Source organism: Ambystoma mexicanum, chromosome 11 (genome assembly GCF_040938575.1).
Source record: "Ambystoma mexicanum isolate Mex_15411 chromosome 11, UKY_AmexF1_1, whole genome shotgun sequence".
Classification (NCBI taxonomy): Eukaryota; Metazoa; Chordata; class Amphibia; order Caudata; family Ambystomatidae; genus Ambystoma; species Ambystoma mexicanum.
In genome coordinates this window covers 1,327,070,516-1,327,092,741 of record NC_090934.1, presented here as the reverse complement: position 1 = coordinate 1,327,092,741, position 22,226 = coordinate 1,327,070,516, and the positions used below count along the sequence as shown (strand labels likewise).

The 22,226-nt window shown below is 47.7% G+C and overlaps 1 protein-coding gene across 3 annotated transcripts in view; it reads left to right on the top strand.

Moving 5' to 3' along the window:
* MYO5C (myosin VC) overlaps positions 1-22,226 on the top strand; it is a 1,282,854-nt gene that overhangs the window by 488,055 nt on the left and 772,573 nt on the right. For all 3 annotated transcript variants that reach the window (XM_069624842.1, XM_069624843.1, XM_069624844.1), the window contains one exon: positions 2,022-2,103. In XM_069624842.1, the coding sequence (XP_069480943.1) occupies positions 2,022-2,103 (82 nt within the window). The remainder of the gene's footprint in view (positions 1-2,021; positions 2,104-22,226) is intronic.

The window sequence follows — 22,226 nt, the reverse complement described above, 5'->3', positions numbered from 1 at the left end:
TATGGTGCTGCTGCCACCAGAGGCAGTGCCTTCTGTGGCATCCATTGGGGGGACCTGTGGTGGTGGTGGTGTGGGCATGCTGGCTGCTGGGGTGCCTGTTGATGTTCCCTCCTCTGTGCTGCCACCTGATTTGTGCTGCTGCCGTGTCTTGATGCGTGCAGCTGAGGTGGAGGGTCTCTGGCCGTTGGTCTTGGCCCTCTTTGCAGGTGTGCTGGTAGGGGTGTCCTGAAGCTCGTCGTTTGGATCGGACCCTGTGGTGGAGTAAAGGAGGGCGAGGGTTATTGATGGGTCTGTGGGAATTGGAATGGCATTGTATCACATGCATTGGGGTGGTACCTGAGGGTGATTTGGGTCGGGGCCTTGGAGGTGCTTTCATTTGTGTGTGGAGTGAGGGTGCAGTTGTTTGGCAGCCTGCAGTTAGGGTGTGCCTGCTGCACGTGTAGTGCGTGTTTTAGGGGTTTTTAATTATTTATGTATTTATTGTGGGTTTTAACGTGCGCTATCAGGCCGATGTGTGTGGACGTTCTCCTGGACATGTGTTTCTGTTGCACTATGTGGACGCATGGTACTTCACATGGATGGACTGTGTGGATTTGGCATTGTTTTATTTGGCCCACCTACCTGAATCTTCGGATGTCTGCACTCCTTTCTCCATCCCTCCGACTCCCTCTATGCTCTCCATTCCGATGGTGGAGGCACAGATTTCTTCCCAGGGGGTCAACTTGATGGGTGATTCAGGACCTCCCCCGGTGGCTGTGGCAATGTTGCGGTTGGCAGAGAGTATGCTGCGGACGCGTATCCGCAGGTCGTCCCATCGCTTGCGGCATTGCTGTGGGGTGCGGGGTGCGGTCCCCACCGCACTTACCCGCTGTGCCACCAGAGCCCATATGGCCTTCTTGTTTGCAAGTGCCGTTCTGGTCATTTGCGTGGAGAAGACGACGGCAGCATTCTCCTGGAGGGTCTCTGTTAGCACGGTGAGTTCCTCACGGGAGAAGTGGACCTGCCGCTTGCGGTCGCACGCTTTCTTCGCTACTTTTCCCATTTTTCTTGGTTTCGCTAGGGTGGATGACGGGTTGGGGTGTGTTTCAGGGTAGTGATTTTAGTGGTTGTGTGGTTTTAGTGGTTTTATAGGTGTACGGCGGGATGTTTCCCGTTCCGGGCCCATGTTTTTGCTTCCGTTTCCGTATATTTCCGGTCACCGTACTTTCCGGTAGGCGCACACTGCGGTGACCGCTAAGAGGGGTGGCGGTATTGCACCTAGGGCGCCGTACGGCGGCGGTGTGGGCCGTTTTGGGGTCATTTCCGCCATCGCGGACTTTGCACTTCCGCCATGGCGTGGTGCTCGTGCCCGATGGGTCGGAATGGGCCGCACTTTGCTCCTTCGTGCAATGGCGGAAACGCTATTTACGCTGTGGCGGTCCGGTCAGTCACTTTCCGCCAGGGTCGTAATGAGGGCCAGTGTGATGATTTCAGGGGCCTTCCCCTGCACATAGCACTCTCCTTCTCGCCTTCTGCTCTGACTCGTCGCAGTTCAATACACATCTCTGGTTAAAGAGACTTCTTCCTTTTTTCTTCCACACATGTTTCTTTTCACATTGTCTTCAGCCAAACGTAAAGTTGCCACAATACTCTTCATAGAAGATAGTCTCATATATGGAGCTATGACAGTTGACTTAGAGAGTTCCTCACAGGAGCGGGAGTCCATGTCCCCAATGGGAGTCTCTCCCAGTGAGGTCCCACTTGCCTGAACCCCTAGCGAGGGTCTTGCGTAGTATGCTCATTTCTCTAGCTTCACAGGGAGAGTCTCCCTCTTGGGAAGAATGGATGAATACGTGCGATTCGTCACAGTGCTTTTTTGTTTTACATAAGGACTTTTGTCTGTTTCATTGAAAAATAATCTCTGGACTTACAACATGTATCCATGTTTCATATTGTATTTGTATATTTCAATTTCATCTCATGCCACAATGCTATTTTAGCTGGTTAATGTTCTAACTACATGACATTTTCCTTTTTTTCAGATTTGAAACTTTCGAAGTGAATAGCTTTGAGCAGTTTTGCATCAATTATGCAAATGAAAAACTACAGCAGCAATTTAACATGGTATGTTGCTAAAGGTCAGCAAAAGTTAATGTGAAATACATAATTTTGAGCACTTTTCCAGATCTCATCAGATAGCTAGTGCTGACACAAGCACACCATATACGTCAACCTGCACATTTACAAAGAATATAAAGAATAAACAGGATGTCTGATCCTAGGCAGGATCAGTTCAACAACAGCCTGAAATAGCTCTAACTAAAATCTTTAGTGAACATGTAGTATGGAATTAGTTACTTACCTGTAACTCCTGTTTTCAAGTATTGGTACCTTTCACATGCTGTGAATATTCCTCGTCATTCGGCTGGGAATCCTTGGTAACATAGAGCAGTTTAATTTTTAAACTGAAACCTCAGTCACTTTGGTACTCTATTGTCATTATTTTGGGTCATACTGTCCATAGCCAATGGAAAGGGCTCTCTTAGCTCCACTCCTGGAGATCATCTTTAGATTTTGGTTTAGTGCATGTAGAGTGGCAATATGAACCAAGATGAGCCATAAGCGGGGTAGGCGGGAGGGTCGCATGTGAACCTATGAAAGATACCAATGCTAGAGAACAGGAGTTACAGGTGAGCAACTAATTCCTTCTACAGCATTGGCTCTTCCATCGATTCGCATGCTGTTAATAAATTACAAAGCAGTACCATATAACCATAACGGGCGGTGGTAAGCTCCTTGCAGCAAACATACCACAGGAACACTAACGTCACACAAACAGGTTACAGAGTACTGCCTGGCCGACTTTAGACTCTCCAGCTGCAGCTCTGTCAACGCAGTAAAACTTTGGTTAAATGGTGAAAGGGTTTAGCTTCTTGGCTTTGCACCATATCTTAAATCATCTCCATTTGCTGCTGCAACAAACAAGTGTAGAAGGAACGCGGGCCCGCGTTAGAATGTCCTTGAGGGAGCAGGGTAGCGCCGATTTCTAGGAAGATAGAAGCCAAGCTGTCAGTTGGAGGGAGGCTGGATTTTGGTGGAGAATGTCTCCTTTGTTTCTGGGCAGCAAGTTGTGATGAGGGTAAGGTCTTAGTGGGGTGGCCGAGGAGAGTTCTAGGAGGCTGGACTACCAGAATTGCCTCAGCCCTGCAGTGGCCACTAAGATCAGTTTGCACTGATGCTATCCGTAGACACTTAGCACCCGAGCCCACAGGGGAATTAAGGGAAAGTAAGGGAGTATTTCCCTGTCCATGGGAACAAACAGGTACCCCCCAGGCTCTCAAGGTGGGGAAATCTGCTGTCAAAAGCTGTGCCCCATTTGCTCTAGTAGGTGGCAAATAGGTCTATGTCTGGCGTTTCCCAGGAGCAGAAGACCTGCTGGAGCTGATTCTCCTGTAGCTCCCATTCGTGACAATAGTGGAGTTCCCTGCTGAGGGAATCGCCATGCTATTCTGCAGTCCAGACAGGTGAAGTGGAACAAGGTACTTGTGCTGTTGCAGAGCCCAGTGCCACAGGAACTGTGCTTCCAACAGCAGAGTGGGAGAGTTAGTACCCCCCTGCTTGCGAATGTAGAACATCGTAGTGTTGTTGTCTGTAAAGATTTGTACCACTTTTCCAGTGACTCTTGGAAGGATCCCAAAAGACAGCACGCATCTCCAGGCTACTGATATGCAGCCTCTTCTCATGTTTTGTCCAAAGTGCCCTGGCATACAGGTTGTCTGTCGGAATGTGTACCCGAGCCCTCCAGTTAAGTGTCTGTGGTGACTGTGACCTGGTGAAGAAGTAGTCGAAAGGGAGCGCCTTGGACCAGATGAGCTTTGACGGACCACCAGTGCAGTGGCTCCATGAAGTGGTGATTCAGTTTGATCTGGTCCTGCCACAACCCCGAGATTTGTTTCCAGTGGCTTCGAGGAATTCTTGCAAGGGCTGCATGCGTAGCCTGCACTGAGGTATAAGAGGGATGCAGGCGGACATCATGCCCAGCAAGGATGTGTAACTGTGGACAGGTACGGATTGCGACTTTGAGAGGTGGTGCACCTTTGATAGAAGGGTGTTCACCCTTTCATTTGACGGGGTTGCTTTGCAATATATTGTGTTTAGACTTGCACCCAGGTCCAGCGCCTGCTGCGGTGGAGTGAGATTGGATTTTGGGTAGTTCATGAAAAACCCCAGTGACTGTAGACAGCAGATGGATTGAGCAGTGCTGTTAGCTTCTTTGGCGTATGACGTTGCCCTCACTAACTAATCGTTGAGATACAGTGTGTGCTTTCCTGACTGAGGTGCGCTACCACTGGTGCAAGGCATTTTTTCAATACTTGCGCTGCTGAGTGTGCTAGTATTCGCCTGCTACTACAAAGCACCAGTAGTGGTGTTGTGTCCGATAAATAGGGATGTACATGTAGGCGTCCTCTAAGTCTAGGGACACCATGAAATCTCAGTGCTGCAGCTGCGACAGCACCTGTTATAGAGTGACCATACGGAACATTTGGGCTTTCAGATATTTGTCCAGCAACTTCAGATCTAAAATAGGTCTCCAACCCCATCTTTTTCCTTACCAGGAAGTATCTGGAGTAGGCTCCTCCACTTCGCTGTGCGTGCCGGACTTCCAGCTGAAGCAGACAGTGGAACTTATCTGCCTTCTTGAGTGGGGGGATTGTAGATGGTATCCTGGCAAATTCCAGCGTATGGCCATACAGGATGAGGGATAGCACCCATTTGTCGGTGCTGATGTTTCTTCACTCTTGATGAATTCCAAATGTCTTCCTCCCATTGGGGTGCTGCAGTGGGAGGGGACAATCCTGGACGTGTCAGGGCTGCTTGGACGACTGGCCCCTGGACTGAGAGGAGCCGCTTCAGTGTTTGTTTCACTGTAGGATTTGGATTTCTGCGTGTAAGGGTCTGGTGAGGTGTAGGCCGGAGCCTTGTACGATAGAGACTGGTAAGCAGCGCAGTATTACTGCAAAGTCCTGGAGAAGTGAGACATTCCTCAATGAAAGGAATGTTGCCTTTGTTTCAGGGTCAACAGGGAGCATTCCGTGTCCGTCTTGATGGTTTGGAGGATTTCGTCCACTTTTTTACCAATCCACTGTATTGAAAGGCATTTCGACAACTTTAGTTTGCACTTCTGGACAGATGTTTGTTGCCATTAACCATCCTTGTCGACTCAGGACAGTCTCATTTCCAAGTTGTCGAAACGCTGTATCTGCGATGTCTACTGAGACTGAGATGGCGTGGCCGGAAGCTGCTTCACCTTCATGCGGAATCTCCATTGCTTCCTTCCTTTTATCTTCTGCAGAGGAACTTGAGAATGGGTCCCACTTAAACCATAATTCTCAGTCTTACCTGCCAAGAATGGCCATGGCATTAGCCGCATTGATGGTATTAGAAATTGTTGTGAAAAGTCTTGAGGCGTTTCCCTTCTTTATCAGAGAAGGAAAAAGACGGATTTGCAGATCGCTTGCGTGCAGCCGCAGAAACCGTAGGGTCTGGAGTAGGTTGCGTTCGCAGGCATTTCAGAGACGAATCCAGAACCCTGTACATCTTGTTGAACCGCTCCTTTTTGGGAGGGGCTGTTGATGGGTTGGTTATGGTGAGATCATCTTCCCATATGCCATCTAGCATGAGTTTTGACGGGACAGTCCTGTGCTGCTCATGCCGTTGCTACACCCATTAAGATGTAAAAGGACCCAATCTCGTCTGGCTAGTGGGGACTTCTTCTGGTTCACCATCAGCTGGGATTATGTCATCAAATTCATCTGACGTATACATGGTGTGCACAGATTGTTGCTGGTCACCCGGGTTGTGCTCAGAGTCTGTGACATGATATGGCATTTATAACGCGCCTATACACAAGTGTATCAAGGCGCGACGAGGCAAGGGAGGGGGACCATGGGAAGAGAGACAACGATCTTACTAGGCCAGGTGTCATTCAGGTCGCGCAAATGCATAGGAAGGGGGAAAGGGAAAAGTGCATGGGGAAGGGAGAGGGGAAAGTGCAGTACATGGGATAGTAGAAAAAATAAAATACATAAAATGGCCAGCTGGTGGCAAATGCAAGGAAGTGCAGAACATAAGTGCTGGTAGGGGGACAGTAGGGATACAGAAAACAGTCCCCAAGTGCAGGAGTTGCCAGGGAGGCAGTGCAGGTGTGCAACTGGCGGGGCCTGGGCCCGAGAACAGAAAGGGTGGCCAGGTAACCAGTGCAGTTTCAGCCAGGAATTCAGCAGGGTATACGGGGAGAGAAAGCAGAAGCAAAGAGGAAGGTTTTGAGGTGCTTCCGGAACCGCAGGTGATTCTCCTCAAGTTTCAGGGAGGCAGGAATGCTGTTACAGAGGGAGGCCCCTGCCGAAGAAAGAGATCTACCACCAACTCGATGCTTGGAGAAGCGACTGACCCTGAGGGAGTTGGAGGCAGATGAGCGAAGAGCTTGAGAAGGAAGATATTTAGGAAGAGAGAGTTGAAGGTATTGCGGCCCCAGGCCCCAGAAGGCCTTGTGGACAATGCAGAGGGTTTTGAACTTAATCCTCAGAGCCACTGGGAGCCAGTGCAGAGATTTCAGTCCTGCAGAGATACGATCCCTGGGCTTGAGGCCAAGGACAATTCTTGCAGTCCTGTTCTGGATAAGTTGCAGAGGGCGGAGAGTAGAGGCAGGCAGATTTAGATAGAGGCTGTTACAGTAGTCTAGCCTAGAGAGAACCAGGGCTCTGGAGACAGTGAGCTTCTGGGGGAAGGAGAGGAAAGGAAGGATAAGTCTGAGGAGGTGCAGCTGGTAGTGTGACTTCTTAGAGACATCGGAGATGTGAGGAGAGAAGGAGAGTGTGGAGTCGAAGATGACCCCGAGGTTTTTTGCCTTGCAGGTGGGAGCAGGAAGAGGGCAAAGAGAGGCCGGCCAGAGAGCTGCAGCGAAGGAGGGAGTGGGTGTGCCGATAAGTAGAATCTCAGTCTTACTGGCATTAAGGCAGAGGTCATTGGTGGCACACCACTCCTGGATAGCAGACAGTCAGTCAGAGATGTGTCTGTGTCTGTTAGCTGTAGCGGCCTTTGTATATGCTGATCGTCTCGTGATAGATGAGGAACGGCTGGAAAACCACTGGGCCGTGGTTGAGGGACCTTGATGTCCTGTAATGGTTGGATTTGCGTTGTGCTGGTAACCTCTGCTGAAACTCTGAGCCAAGAGCTTTCACAGTGTCCAGGATGTCCATGGAGACGTCCCTATGGGATGGCGGTGCCGAGGTGCCCATTTGGACTGTAGCCACCTGGCATGGTGTCTGAACTGCACTGATTTAGGAGGAGGCATGTCTGGCCCTGGACTGGAAGGGCTGAACTCCTTTTCTGAGGAAACAAAGTGGTTCATCAGGTGCTTCATCTATTGTGGACAAAGGTTGAAAAACAGGCTCTGGGTTGGTTGCCAGAGCTTTAGGGTGTGCTGGGCAAGGAAGCGGCAGCAAAGTGGATGCTTTAAGTGGTGGCAGTGAGATAGAACCAGTGTTTTGCGCTGCTGATGAGGATGACGTGATGGTAGATGTGCTGGCACTTGGTTGTACAGGTGGTAAAGCTACCATCGCTGACGAGGACTTTGCAGTTGACAATGGGGATTTTGTTATAGTTTGCATCGACTGGACCGTTTTAGTCATCGATGGTGTGTTTGTGGATAGTGTGCCCAATGACGACGATGGTCTTTTTAGTTATTGATGATATTGCTGATGGAGATGAAGTCTTGGTAGCCAACAGAGTTGCTGACGATGACAAGGTTTTTCTTGACGGAGTAACAGACGCCAATGTCTTAGTGGTTGGTGTAGGAGTGTTTTTTGTTGACAATGTTATTGACGGTCTAGGTGCAGCTAACCCACTTTCAGCATGTGTCATAGACGTGGCAGGAGATTTTTCTAAAGGCCTGACTGGCGGCTTTGTTGCTTCCGAATGGGAAGGTACAGAGAGTGCTACATGCACCCTTTCTTGCTTGATGGCGGTATGCCGTGCAATTTTGACCTGTTACTAGAGGTGGTTCACTGGGTAGACGTACCCAACCTTAGCGAAGCATGATTCTGTACGGAAGCACAGTTAGAGGCCACCGGCATCGCTCATTCATGACACTAGTCACTGATGACAGTCTCTCAGAGTTTCATTGGGGAAGGACTGGCAAATTTCACACTCCTCAATGATGGGGCTTAAAAGCTGTAAGAAGTAAATCATACACAGCTCTTGAAATAAATATTTTAAATAGTGTTTTATACATTTGATTCACTATGTCACTGTGTGTGGTAGAAGTTTTTTAACATGGATTTGATGGAAGTGATCTGTTTGTCTTTGCTGGTGCTGTGACATTTTTGTGCAGTTTATAAATGACAAACATGTTTTTTACAAAAAGAATCTGCCAATTGTTTTTTTAATAATTTTGAATAACAATATGGGCCTCATCATGGGTTGGGCGGAGCAGTAAAATTGTGTCTGCAATGCTATTACTGCCGCATTACCTCTCTGCCCAATTCCGAGTTTGGGCGGAAAGTTGGGAGATTCACATCCAGCTTTGAGCTAGAGGTAAATCCGCTGACTTTCTGCGACAATTTGCACCGCAGTAAATGCGCCGAAAATTCCACATAGAGTCCTATGGACTCTGAATAAAATGGGGATTTACAGCCTTGCTGCAACTCAGGATCCGGCGCTAATAGTGCCGGACCGAGTTGGGCTAATGATATTTGCGCTGGGCGGTATCCCAGGGGATTTACCGCCGGTATACCGCCCAACTTGTGATGACCTTGATGGTGTATTTTTGCTAATAATGGTAGAGTATTTTTGATTGAAGTAAATCCTGACTAGTTTTCCCTCTTTTTTGAGGTGGGTCTTTTGTATAAAAGGTGATGAGGGTGGAGGCCAAAGGTGTTGTTGGGGGGGGGGGCAGAGGGGTCTTTTGGTTGTAGACCTGGATAGAAGCTCAGTGGCTACAACCAAAAGGCCAGCTAGCCCAGAGTCCCGTATGTCCAGACATTAGCATAGCCTCAGATCATTTCCAGACCTAGCAACACCCCTGGTGGAGAAAGTAGAGGTACTTCTCATGTAGGTCTTCTATGAAGACATTATGTAGATTGCATCGGGTGCAGGCCTTGAAAAGGTTTTTCTTCTCTACCTCAGACATTCTGGTAGGCCCGAATGTCATAGACGTGAAAGACAGTTGTTTCCCGTGGGCGGGAGGATTATGGACAGGCCGGAACAACGCTGCATAGTAATCCTTGACGCAGGGATACTGGATACGTCAATGAAAACGTCCATTTTTATTTTTAAGTACTTATAACTTCGAATGAAGACAGAGGGATATATAGGAATCCCAACAATAAGTGTGCGGTATACAATCTAAAGATGGCCTCAAGAGGTGGAGCTAAGGGAGCCCTTTCCATTGGGTGTGGACAGTATGACCCAAAATGATGGCAATAGAGCACTAAAGTGGCTGAAGTTTAAGTTTAAAAATTAAACTGCTTTATGTTACCGAGGATTTCCAGCCTAACAACAGTGACTCTTCACAGCATGTTAATCTATGAAAGATCCAATGCTGGAGAACCATAAAACCATGATTTATTTAGGACGTTTTAAACCTTGCTTGAAATCATGGAATATGGTTACAAGTAACATGTCCGTGTAGAGCATACTCCCTACTGTAAATGCACTAAAGAAAACATATTTTTCCTTCAAACTGTGATGAAATCTTTGCACCCCTTTCGGAAATGGGTGTGAACATTTGCTCCTTAACCTGTGATTGAAGTTAGTTTTGCAAATGTTTAGTTGTACAGTTTTATAGTGATATTAAAAATGTGATAACTTTGCAGTTGTGTATGGGGCAATCTAGACCACTTTTAGCCTCATGTAGCCGAAAAATTACCTCCTCAATTGAGCATGCATCTCATAATAACAAAACTCTTTATTTCTGCAATGGAGTTTGTAGTCTTTTGTGCTTCTTAGTATGCTCTAATATGTTCTTTCTGAATGTGCTCAAATTTAGACTCTATGGGCCTCATCACAGGTTGGGCGGAGCGGTAAAAGATTTACCGCTGCACTACCGCTCCACCAAACTCATGCGTTAGAGATTTACCTCCAGATTTCAGTTGGAGGTAAATATGCCCACTTTCCACCTCAACTTGGGATCCGGCGCTAATTGCGGCAGACCGAGTTGCGGTAATGCTATTTGCATTGGGCGGTATATACCGCCCGCTTGTGATGAGGCCCTATATCCTATATGCATCTCCATTAGATGGTTACATAACTTCCCAAGCATGCACCTATCCCATTTTCATGTTCTACTCTTTAAGCAGCATCATGATATTGTGCATCTTGTATATTCATTGGAAATTGAGACATGCCATCCATTTTAATGAAGTGCAAGGATAGTTAACTTAAATACGAGGACCAATAAATGTGGTCAGAGGGTCTCTCAGTATTTGGTCTACTAAACCAACATATGTTCTGGGACTCAACAAAGAAAATAAAACAAATGGTTGGTCCTAACAGCTGTTATTGGTTGCCTGTCAGGGGAATTTCAAGTGGTAAAAATTGTTTATTTCAGCCCCCAAAAGTGTGTAACTATCAACAAGTTTGCTTCTGTTTAACAAAACAGTTCAACTCTGTATTTTAGTTTTCTCCCCAAAATATTGATTTAAGCATTAAAAAGGGAATTTGCTTAATTTAGCATTAGGTACATAGACAGAACTACTGTCTGGGCCCATGTACTGAATTTGCGTCTTGCTTTCTTGTACCCAAGCAACCTATGTTATGTATCGGCTGGGTCCACCAAACTCTGCCCACAACTGGTTTCTTAAAGAACTTGGCCTCAGGCTGCTTCTGTAGTCTATTTGTCACTGGTATTCTCAGCAGATAGTTATGTGCACTGGGTACTACTCTCACTAACACCAATACCTCACCTGCACACCTATCAAACTCCTCCAGAGACTCTTCAGCACCCCACCTTCGGCCCTCCTCCTGGTCTCACAGACCACAGCCGCACGCTCATGACCTCTCCAAGAACACCCTTCACGCTTGGTGTCTGCCACAGTCTTTTATACCCTTAACCTTCTGCCTCTAACCTCCTCCCCTACCCCCCCCCCCTTGCATCTGTGTTCCACCTGACCGTGGCCCAATCTACTGCTGTCTTTTCCTCCGTGGTCGTGCCATTGTAGTGCAAGGTTACATAACCCTCTCTTAGCCGTTCCCCTTTTAGCACAGAGCAATTCAAACAGTCTCTGTGCTCTTCTCCTCTGGATGTTGGGTTGGTGTTTTGCTTAATCTACGCTGTAGTGAGTGATGCTTCCCTCTGAGGACAGGCACCGGAAAGCCAGGATTGGTATAGATATCATTGGAATCTCCTGTGGTTCCATGGGCTCACGTGCTATGGCGGTGCATGCTGGTCTTGGAGATTTTGATAGAAAATAAAGAGAACTTAGCCCAAAATGGAGGCTGTAAGGCACTGGACGATTGTTAGTGGTACTGTTCTTCACACTCAAGGCACATTCAGGGGGTTCGGTGGCTGGGAACCTCCCAACATTCTCACCCCATCCACTACCACCAGGGGGTCGGACTGGCTCTGGCCTATGCCCTGGCAGCCCTTCTACCCCAGGTTGGAGGGGTTTGTGTTCCCCTTGACTTGGTCAAGCCACTGATCCTGTCACAGTAATTTGAGGTACATTTATGACAGGCGATAAAGTTTGACTGTTTATACTGCAAGGTCTTTATATTGATACACCTGCAAAGAAGATTTTCATGTTTGTTAGTTTTTCCTCAATGGTAAAAATAACTGCTGACTACATCATTCACCTTGAGAGCCAATGACATGCGGTGATCAAGAAGGGATAAAGGTTTTTCAACTTTGCTACATAAAGACAATTTTTGCCCAAGAAGAGGCAGAAGGGGTGGTGGAATGTAGTGCTTTTTGCAAAACAATGCATAAGCTTTGTTATGGAGCTCTTGAGAAGGAGATAATTAGTCTTCTTCAGGATGTGATGGCAAGATACCTTTGACGTGCCTCCATTTCTTAAACGTTAAGAAAGACCTATGTACCATCCACCAACAACTGTGGAGTGGGGAAGCACCCAAGATATTACAAATAGGTGCCAGGTACAAGAAGTCAGAGTGAATTATAGACCAATTGCAAAGGTACCATTTATTTTTAAAATTATGGATATGGTGGGAACATTTCTTTTCAATTATGTGTAAGGTGACAAAAATACAATTCCAAGAACATCTTGAGTTGTGTAACCTTCTTGTAGACAGACAATCAGGCTTTCGGGATTGGCTGAAGCACTGAACTTGCCCTCATTGATTTGAAAGATATGCTCATAATAATCTCAGATGAAGGTGATATTGGGATTTTAAGGTTGCTGTATCTTTCTGTAGCATTTGATACCTTGTATCATACTGCCCTAATAGATCATCTGAAAGACAATGCTACTGTCTATAATGAGGCCTGTTCCTGGTTTGAAGCTTTTCTAAGGAACAGAACAACTGGGGAGGAAATAAAGTACTTTCTTTCCAACCCAGAGGTACTGGACTGTGGTGTGTCACATGGTTTGTGTAAATCATCTTTAATATTTTATATGTACGTCAAACCCCTTCATGATTTATTGTGTGAATTAGGCATTATGTTCCAAAACTATGCTGATGATATACAGGTTGTGTTTTATCACAGAAGGGTCTATCAAAGATAACTAGTTTTATTCAGTGCACTTTCAAGAAAATCTCCCACTGGATGACTTTCAAATGGCTTGGTTTAAACTTTAAACCAATCCAAAACAGAACTTTTGATGATTCCTCCAGCTTCAATGCATTGGAAGGAATTCAGTTGTCCTCAGGAGATTGTTCTCTCTGATTGCCCAATCCAATTCTTGGATAAGATAAAATCATCAGGAATGATAGTCAGATGTCTCTCTCTCTCTCTCTCTCTCTCTCTCTCTCTCTCTCTCTCTCTCTCTCTCTCTCTCTCTCTCTCTCTCTCTCTCTCTCTCTCTCTGTGTCAGGACATATTAGTAATATTGTAGGATGTACTAATTACCATCTATTGATTTTCAAACAACTAAGACCCCTGTCATCTGAAGCACAGTGTGCTACTATGGCCAGGGCCATAAGTGGAGCTAGAATGTCAGTTTGACTTTATTTCGGTAGACAGACCATAAAAGTACTAACAGTACACAACAAACCAATTTACAGTGCACTATCATAGCAATTTCCAATGGACACGTCACATAATAAAATATTTTCTCAAAAAGTAATGAAAAGTAAACATAATCATAAAAATGTCATTTAGTTCTTATAAAATCTCTATATTACAAATTCAGAAAATGCAAAATATTACAAAAAATAGCAGACCCGATTTATTTCCCCATTGATGCACAGCTGGCAAGATTAAATGATACAGTGTAATCTTGCCCTCCATACACTCATCAGGTAATTCACAACCAAGTGCACTGCTAGATCATCTTTTGAGTTGACACATAGTGCCAGGGCATCATTTGAAGTTTTACTCGATCTGCACCTAAATGGCAGCTTGGGATATCTTCCTAATATAATAATAAGTAAGTGCATTACATTCTCGGTCTCATGTTCACATGAGGGGGCTTTTTTCGGATGGTCACAATTCCATTTGTGCAAATGTTCGGTTAGGGGTAGCTTGTCAAACCTAAGCTTAGGGTACAGAGCCCTGGAGAATTTCGGAGACACAATATCCAAATAGCTTTCATATTCAAGGGTCTGCTTGCTTAAGATTCCAGTATTTCCTTCCCCTCTCCTTACTTGCAAAGCTCAGCACTTCATTGTACTTAAGGGCTTCTTTGATCCGTGTTTTTACACTATGACCAATAAATTGGGGTTTCTGCCACCACTCACTGTAGCCCAGAGAATTAAAGGCTTCCTTTAGGTATTTCATCCATGGGAGGGAGCGACCTCCCTCCTGTGATAAAATATATTTAAGTGCCAACCTATGTGCAGTAAGACCAGGAGAAGACAATACCCTAATCCAATAAAGTAGGAGTTTTGCCTTGCATGGAGGCCCGATTCTTGTACATTGACCTCTAGGAAGACAGGAGTACTAGGGGTATTACTGGGGAGCCCCATCAAGTTTTTCAAGTTGATTTTCACTAATGGTTAGTCTATCACAATTTGTCCACCCCCCCCCCCCCCACATCTCAGCCCCATAGGGTGCCACTTGTCTTTCCTGGGCAGGGTAAGCTTCCAGAGATACCTTTTCTGCCTGTTGCCAAAGTCCTGAGCAAACTTGGCAATGGCCTCCCCATAGCGGTTGAGTGTAATATCTGCCTTAGCGACTTGGGAAGTCCAAATACATGTTTCTATAAATCGGACACCCATTCAGTCATGTTAGTTGACTTGCTCAACACGCCCCCCCTTGAGTGTTAAACTAAGCCCCTTAGTTCTGTTTTTCCTGAAGATCATAGTTTTGATTTTTTCCACATTTATAGAGAGCCCATTCGTGTCACAAAACTGTCGAATGCTATAATTTCTTTTTTTGAGCCTTGCAGAGTCAGGGATAAAAGTACAGCATCATCTGCAAACATTAAAATTGGACAGTTTTCCCTCGCCAAAGTTGGCGCATCACAAAGTAGGTTAATTAATATAGGTCTTGCTAAAGAGGCAAAACAACTTAGGAGCCAATACACATCCTTGGCGGATGCTCATTTTAATTGGAATTTTCTTAGTAACCCCCCAACCCCCCAAGCCTATCGGCACTACATCTTAGTACAGCTTCATTTTCTGTGTACAAACTTTGTATTGCTCTTAAAAGGGCTCGGGGGTACCCATATCTCTTAAAATATACCATAGCAACACTCTGGACACATTATCAAAGGCTGTTTTTAAATCAACAAATGTAAGATATAGGGCCTCATTACGAGTCCGGCAGCAACCAGGCAGTTTTTCCAGCTCGGTTACCGCCGGACTCGTATTACCATTCCGCCTCTGTGACTCCCGGAATTACCAGGGCATTACGACCCTGGTGTCCCGGGAATTCCGGAAGCGGAATTCGGTAAATCCCCATTCCCATTGAGTCCTATAGGACTCAATGGGAATGGGGAAGTGGAAACACCGGCACCATCTCGTGATGGTGCTGGTGTTTCCACGTCCGCCTGCAGGCTGGCGGTGTTAAACCCGCCAGGTCAGACATGGCGGGAACGCCACCTCCCTCCTGCAGGACTCGAGATCAGGCGGTCCGGAAATTAACAGTGGCAGCGGGTTTACCGCCACTTTTATTTCCGGACCGCCTGACCCGTAATGAGGCCCATAGTCTCATTTGTCTTAAAATTACATATTTGTCACATAATCGACCCAACCTTAGACATTGCTCAATTGTGCTAATTGTGCCTGTAGCTGGTGTAGGATCTCTTTTTATTCCATCCCGACCTCCAGGTGGACCAGTAATGCCTTTGCAAATATCTTCGCCCCTGCGTCTTGGAATGATATTGGGCGGTAGCTCCCAGGGTCCTCTCTAATGCCCTTTTTATACAATGGGATGATTTCGGCCTGGGTCCACATCTGGGGGACGAGATTTGCTACGAGGGCTGAGTTGAAAAGCATAGAGAAATGGGGTCCATATCAGGGGTTCTGATTCATAAAAATCAACCGGCACCTGGTCGGGCCTGGTGTTTTTTCTGCTTTTTGGCTATTGAGAGCCGTAGTAACTTCACCTGATGATAGGTTAAGGGGAGTAAGATCTCCCTCGCTGTCGACTTCGGAGAGGCAGTTTGTGTCAGTTAACACTCTGGATTCTGCATACATTAATATAAAATGCAAGTACCAGACTGATTCCGGGATGTTACACTGAATTTGCTTTTGGCCTTCACTGCTTCCCGACCCTCTAAGACTCCAGAATCGTTTTGGTCTTTATCAGTGATAGCATTAAGGAGGGCACTCCAGATGTTTTTACAGTGTTCCCCCTTTTTCTCTTTTAAAAGACTCTTGTAGAGGGAACAGGCTTTAGTTACCGCCTCCTTCCCCCTAGCAGCAACATTCTTCACACACTTGATTAAGTTCTCCTTTGCCTTCCGGCCATCCTGATCAAAGCAACTGTTTGTTTTTTATTCTATTCCTACGGTTCAGTCTGGCATTGGCCGTAAAAGATGATGGCCCTCATTACGACCCTGGCGGAAATCGAAAAACGATGGCGGAAATGCAATACCGCCATCGAATAGCGCTCGGTGCGATTATGACCCGTCACCGTAAAGTACGATGCCATTAGCGACACCGTAGTGAACGCCAACGCTAACTGCACCAAGTACGCGCACGCGCCCCATGCCAAACCGTAATTACCACCATGGCGCAACGGTACGCGAATTCTGACCCTAGCGGACATATACCTAACGCCATCAAGCATGGCGGAAAGTACCATTCCGCCATGGTGAGAAGTACGGCATCGCGAACCAACCGTAAAAGGCCCTACTGAGTGCCTGTACACCACTCCCTGGCCACATTGCACAACTCCTCGTAGGTGCAATGAAGTCACAATGCAACCAGTGAAATGTACAAGTCACCCATGCATGCCAACGAACAAATGAATCTAGGGGCTCCAAGTGCCTTGTGAGTGGCCATCCATATTTGCCATGGCACCATTGCCGTACTGATGCAGCACAGGCATGTGAAGGTTCAAGTCCAGCAACATGAACTGAAATATGAGACAAACAAAAACAGGCCCCCCACCAGTGTAAGGCAACATTCAAAGCAGTATCCTGAGGGAGACTGCACCAGCCCTGTACTCCTGCCAGTAAACAAACCAACCATCAGCATAAGCATGTACCACACAAGTTGGCAGAGTGACTGAGCAGCCAGGCTCATCTCAAGAGGGGCCAATGGGAGCTGCAGGGCACAGATGGCACGAATACAGAAGCCATTCCAATGGACATGACCTCAGTCTCCCTCCAAGAAACGCACGCAAACACAGGCACCTGTGACCAGCCATATTCTGATAATCACATCATTCCACCAATCCACCTGGCTGACCGGCATCTGTTACACAAAAGCTAATCCCCCGCCCCTGAGCATGACATCATTAAAACAGTCATAATGGCAGCCCCTATCCCTGACCTCACTGGGCTTCGTAGGCAAACGCGCCCAGTACAGTACCACGCAACTATACTCAGAAGCCGGAACCCAATGCAGATCTTCTCACAATACATCGCTCCAAAAATAGGAATATGCTACATTACTTGCAAAGAATAACGCTACACGGTCAATATCAGAATCAAAATTTAATGCACAACAAAATCACCAAGCCCATACAGCTATTAGGTCATGAACTCCAAAATATATTTCATTATTGTGGGCTGCATCCGCAATAAATGACCAGCTTCTTCTTGTGTGACGCCCTGTTCCTTCATGGTACACAGGGGCTACATTCACGTTCAAAAAGGCAACATGGAAGCGCCTAGAACCGCAGGGCCGTCCCATTAGGTAGGCACTAGTCCAGCTGAAAGGTCGATATGTTGCTCCTAGCCACTAGTACTGCGTAAGGGCATGTGGGCCATTGGCGATCGTCCCATAAGATCGTAATGGTGCTCCACTGATTAACACGAAGCAGCAGGTGTCGGGAGTAAAAGCCATCTGCAGGAGTGGCATACAGATGGCAGCGGCAAAAGGGGAGGAGATACCTGTCACCCAAATTAAATGAAAAAGAATAGTATGGGCATCAGAACTTCATATGTATTACTCACTTCAATGATCACACTAAATCCACAGCCATATGCATGCTAGCCCACTCAAAAGGATTATTCCCACCCAAAATTCACTTGCGAATCATAACTACAAAAATCGAGGTGAAAACACTATTACAAACGAGTGTTTGTGTGCATGCGTCTGTCAAAACAGAATCCATTAGATGGGATTAGTAACGTGCATAGACACAAGTGTTTGAAGGCGCGTCGAGACAGGGAGGGTTCAACAAGGGCAGATAGACGATGGTCCCACTATGGCAGCTCTGCATCACATAGCGCAGGGGAGGTGGATAGATTCCAAAAAGCCCTGTAAATGGCAAACTCTCCATTAAATCATCTGTCCATGCATCCATACATCATTCCCTCATCCCGGAATGAAAACGCCTGATTATTTACTCACATAACATGTGAAATTTCCATTGAGTCTGTGCGTAATGCAGTCTGCAAAATCCACTGTGCTCCAGGCCGGAATTCCAGTGTTGTGAAGTAACATGTATTTGGGAACGTCCTGCCTTATCGTCCACTACGCTATTGCGCATCCCATACTATTCATATCAATCATTGCATTCTCGCCATGGCCCCTGTCCCAAGGACATTAAACAATAGAACGTTATATTTGCAGTCAGACCTGTGGGCGTCTCCTCGCCGCTAGCTGAAAACCGAAAGCGCTGTCCTTCGAATTCCTCATTTGCAACATCACGTCGAAAAGGCATCTGTGACCGCTCGAAATCACAAATTCATCCATGTAGTGCGGCAGTGTGTGAAAATGGCAACTGGCTTCACTCACAAATGGGACGTCCCGCCCGTCGGTGAACCTCGGTACAGTGCTGCATGAGGGTCCACCGTTAATCGAGTACTACATTCCACTGACCCTTCACAAGTTTGTTCGCGACTGCAAAGATAGTATGTGAAACAATGGGACCATAGCAGAATGAACATATGAACCAATATTTCACTGCCATTGGGATTAAATACATGATTGTAATAGCAAGATGCCATGCGTCGATTTGCAGCGTTGTGTGCGGGACGTGCTCGCCCAAAGGGGATTGCAGCTTGCACAGGTGGAATGAATCACCACAGGTGGAGGCTATACAGCCTGAAAACACATAAATTGCACACCCAACCCACAACCACACCCACTCCAAAATGCTACCGGCAGGACTAGCGATGTTGGCCCTGGGGGACCTGATAGCACTGCAAGTACTCCAACTTCAAGAAGAAGACGAACACCAACTACTACAACAACCGGCCGCACAGAGGAGACGCAGGAGGAGGAGGAGGGCAAGGCAGGGAGGAGGAGGGCAAGGCAGGGCCAGCAAGGCCCACCAGCACAGCCACTACCACCACGCAGGCAGCCCGCAATCCCACGCCTCCGAGCTCATCCGTTCAACCTCACTGCTGAGCAGATCCACACCCTCTACCGTTTGGACCGGGACACCATAACCGCCATTGTGGACATGACACAGGCTGACCTTGTCAGCATGATAGATAGCCCAACCGCCATCCCACCCCTACTGAAGGTGGTGTCTGTACTCCACTTCCTGGCCACAGGCACCTACTAGCACACAGTCGGACAGTTGCATGGCATTTCACAGCCACTGTTCTCACGGACACTATTGCAAGTGCTCGATGCCCTCCTGAAGCACGCAGACGACTACATCTCTCTACCACGCTCGGAGCAGGAAATTACGAACACAAAAGTGGGATTCCATGCACTTGGCGGCATACCGGGTTGCATTGGTGCCATCGACTGCACCCATGTGGAATTGGTCGTCCCACATGCCATGGAGGCCCAGTACCGCAACCGAAAACAATTTCATTCTCTTAATGTACAAATGGTGTGTGACTCCAACAGGATCATTACACATTGTTGTGCCCGATTTCCTGGATCAACCCATGATTCTATGGTCTTGAGGAACTCTACAATACCACGCTACATGGAGCGACACGCAGGGAACAGATCCTGGCTACTCGGTGAGTCTCATTTCATGCATGATAATGTGGGGTATGTGATGCGGCAATGACCTGGCAGGAAGGGGGGGGGGTGCGTACGTAGCAATGTCATTCCACAAACATCCTTTATTGTCCACATACAGGTGATGCCGGGTATCCACTGAAGAGATGGCTCCTTACACCACTCCGGAACCCACAGAACCAGCATGAGGAGGACTACAATCATGCCCACTCACGTACCCGTGTAGTCATAGAACAGGCATTCGGCCTACTGAAGACTCGTTTCCGCTGCCTCAGCAGGTCTGGCGGGGCACTCCTGTACCGCCATGAGAAGGTTGCAAAGATGGTCATGGCATGTGTCATGCTACACAACATGTGCGTACGTAGAAATGTGCCCATGCCCCCTGACGCAGAACTGCAAGCACCTGAAGATGGTCATGATGAGGGTGGGGATGTGGCAGCACCTCAAGGAGTCCGCGAGGCACAGGAGGGCCGTGACATTCGTCAGATTCTCATAGATTCATGCTTCTAGCACTCACGCCTGGTGGCTGATACATGGACACGGGACTTGTGGCACTGTGTGTGTCTGGAACATGCACAATATGGACTGTACGCCTATAAAGGCCTCGTACACAAAGATCAATGTCCACACATCTCATTGGATGATTGTGCAATGTTTATAGCATATGTGAAATTATGTTACACACCCCATCGACCCGCCACCCAAGTGAGCCCAACACACCCCCTCCACCCTCCTACCTCCCCCCCGAACACCAGTGTCCAAAGATGCTCATTGTCAGTGGGCAGACGCTATTGCAAGCCCCCTCTCCGGGTATCAGGGGCACCCCTGCCTGTGGAGCGCAGGTTCCTCCCAGATCTACGTTGGGGGCTGCCCTGGACGGAACTTGCAACGGATGATGTCTCTGCCTGCTCACGTCCATGCATGTCCCTAAGGATTTGTGAGAGCTCAGTGAGCACACGGCGCACAGCGGCAAGTTCAGCACATACGTCTTTGGACGTCGCATGCAGTTCCCCCCTCAGGCTCTCGGTGCTTCTCTCCATTTGGACTCTCAGGCTCTCGGTGCTTCTCTCCATTTGGACTCTCAGGCTCTCGGTGCTTCTCTCCATTTGTGCCCTTAGTGTCTCTGTACTTCTCTCCATTTCTGCCCTAAGTGTCTCAGTTGATGTTTCTATGGCTGCCTTAGTACCCCCACATTCATCAGCATGGTCCTTGAGGAGCGTGGCCAGTTGCTGCTGTTGCACGATCACCTCGTCGAGGGACTGTTGCCTCTGCTGTGCCATGGCCATTTGCGGTGGTGTCACAGAGGGGCTGATCACCTCATGTTGCCTTGCCACAGGGCTTGTGGGGGATGGCCAGTCGTCATCTTGTGGGTGCCCCTGCGTGGTATCCTCATGGTGTACGGGATGAAACAAATAGGGGGATTGAGACAGGTCATGGATGGATCCTACATCGACATCACCGTTTTCTGTGTCGGAGCATGCTGCCATTAATGCAGTGTCACCTATGGTGCTGCTGCCACCAGAAGCAGTGCCCTCTGTGGCATCCATTGGGGGGACCTGTGGTGGTGCTGTTGTGGGCATGCTGGCTGCTGGGGTGCCTGTTGAAGTTCCCTCCTGTGTGCTGCCACTTGATTTGTGCTGCTGCCGTGTCTTGATCCGTGCAGCTGAGGTGGAGGGTCTTTGGCCGTTGGTCTTGGCCCTATTTGCAGGTGTGCTGGTAGGGGTGTCCTGGTAGGGGTGTCCTGGAGCTCGTCGTTTGAATCGGACCCTGTGGTGGAGTAAAGGAGGGCGAGCGTTATTAATGGGTCTGTGGAAATTGGAATGGCAATGTATCACATGCATTGGGGTGGTACCTGAGGGTGATTTGGGTCAGGGCCTTGGAGGTGGTTTCATTTTTGTGTGGAATGAGGATGCAGTTGTTTTGCAGCCTGCAGTTAGGGTCTGCCTGCTGCACGTGTAGAGGGTGTTTTTAGGATTTTTAATTATTTATGTATTTAATGTGAGTTTTAAAGTGCGCTATCAGGCCAATGTATGTGGACGTTCTCCTGGCCATGTGTTTCTGTTGCACTATGTGGACACATGGTACCTCACATGATTGGACATTGTGGATTTAGCATTGTTTTATTTGGCCCACCTACCTGATTCTTCGGATGTCTGCACTCCTTTCTCCATCCCTCCGACTCCCTCTATACTCTCCATTCCAATGGTGGAGGCACAGATTTCTTCCCAGGGGGTCAACTTGATGGGTGATTCCGATCCTCCCCCGGTAGCTGTGGCAATGTTACGGTTGGCGGATAGTATGCTCCGTACGCGTATCCGCAAGTCGTCCCATCGCTTTCTGCATTGCTGTGGGTTGCGGGGTGCGGTCCCCACCGCACTTACCCGCTGTGCCACCAGGGCCCATATGGCCTTCTTGTTCGCAAGTGCCGTCCTGGTCATTTGCGTCGAGAAGACGACGGCAGCATTCTCCTGGAGGGTCTCTGTGAGCACGGTGAGTTCCTCACGGGAGAAGTGGACCTGCCGCTT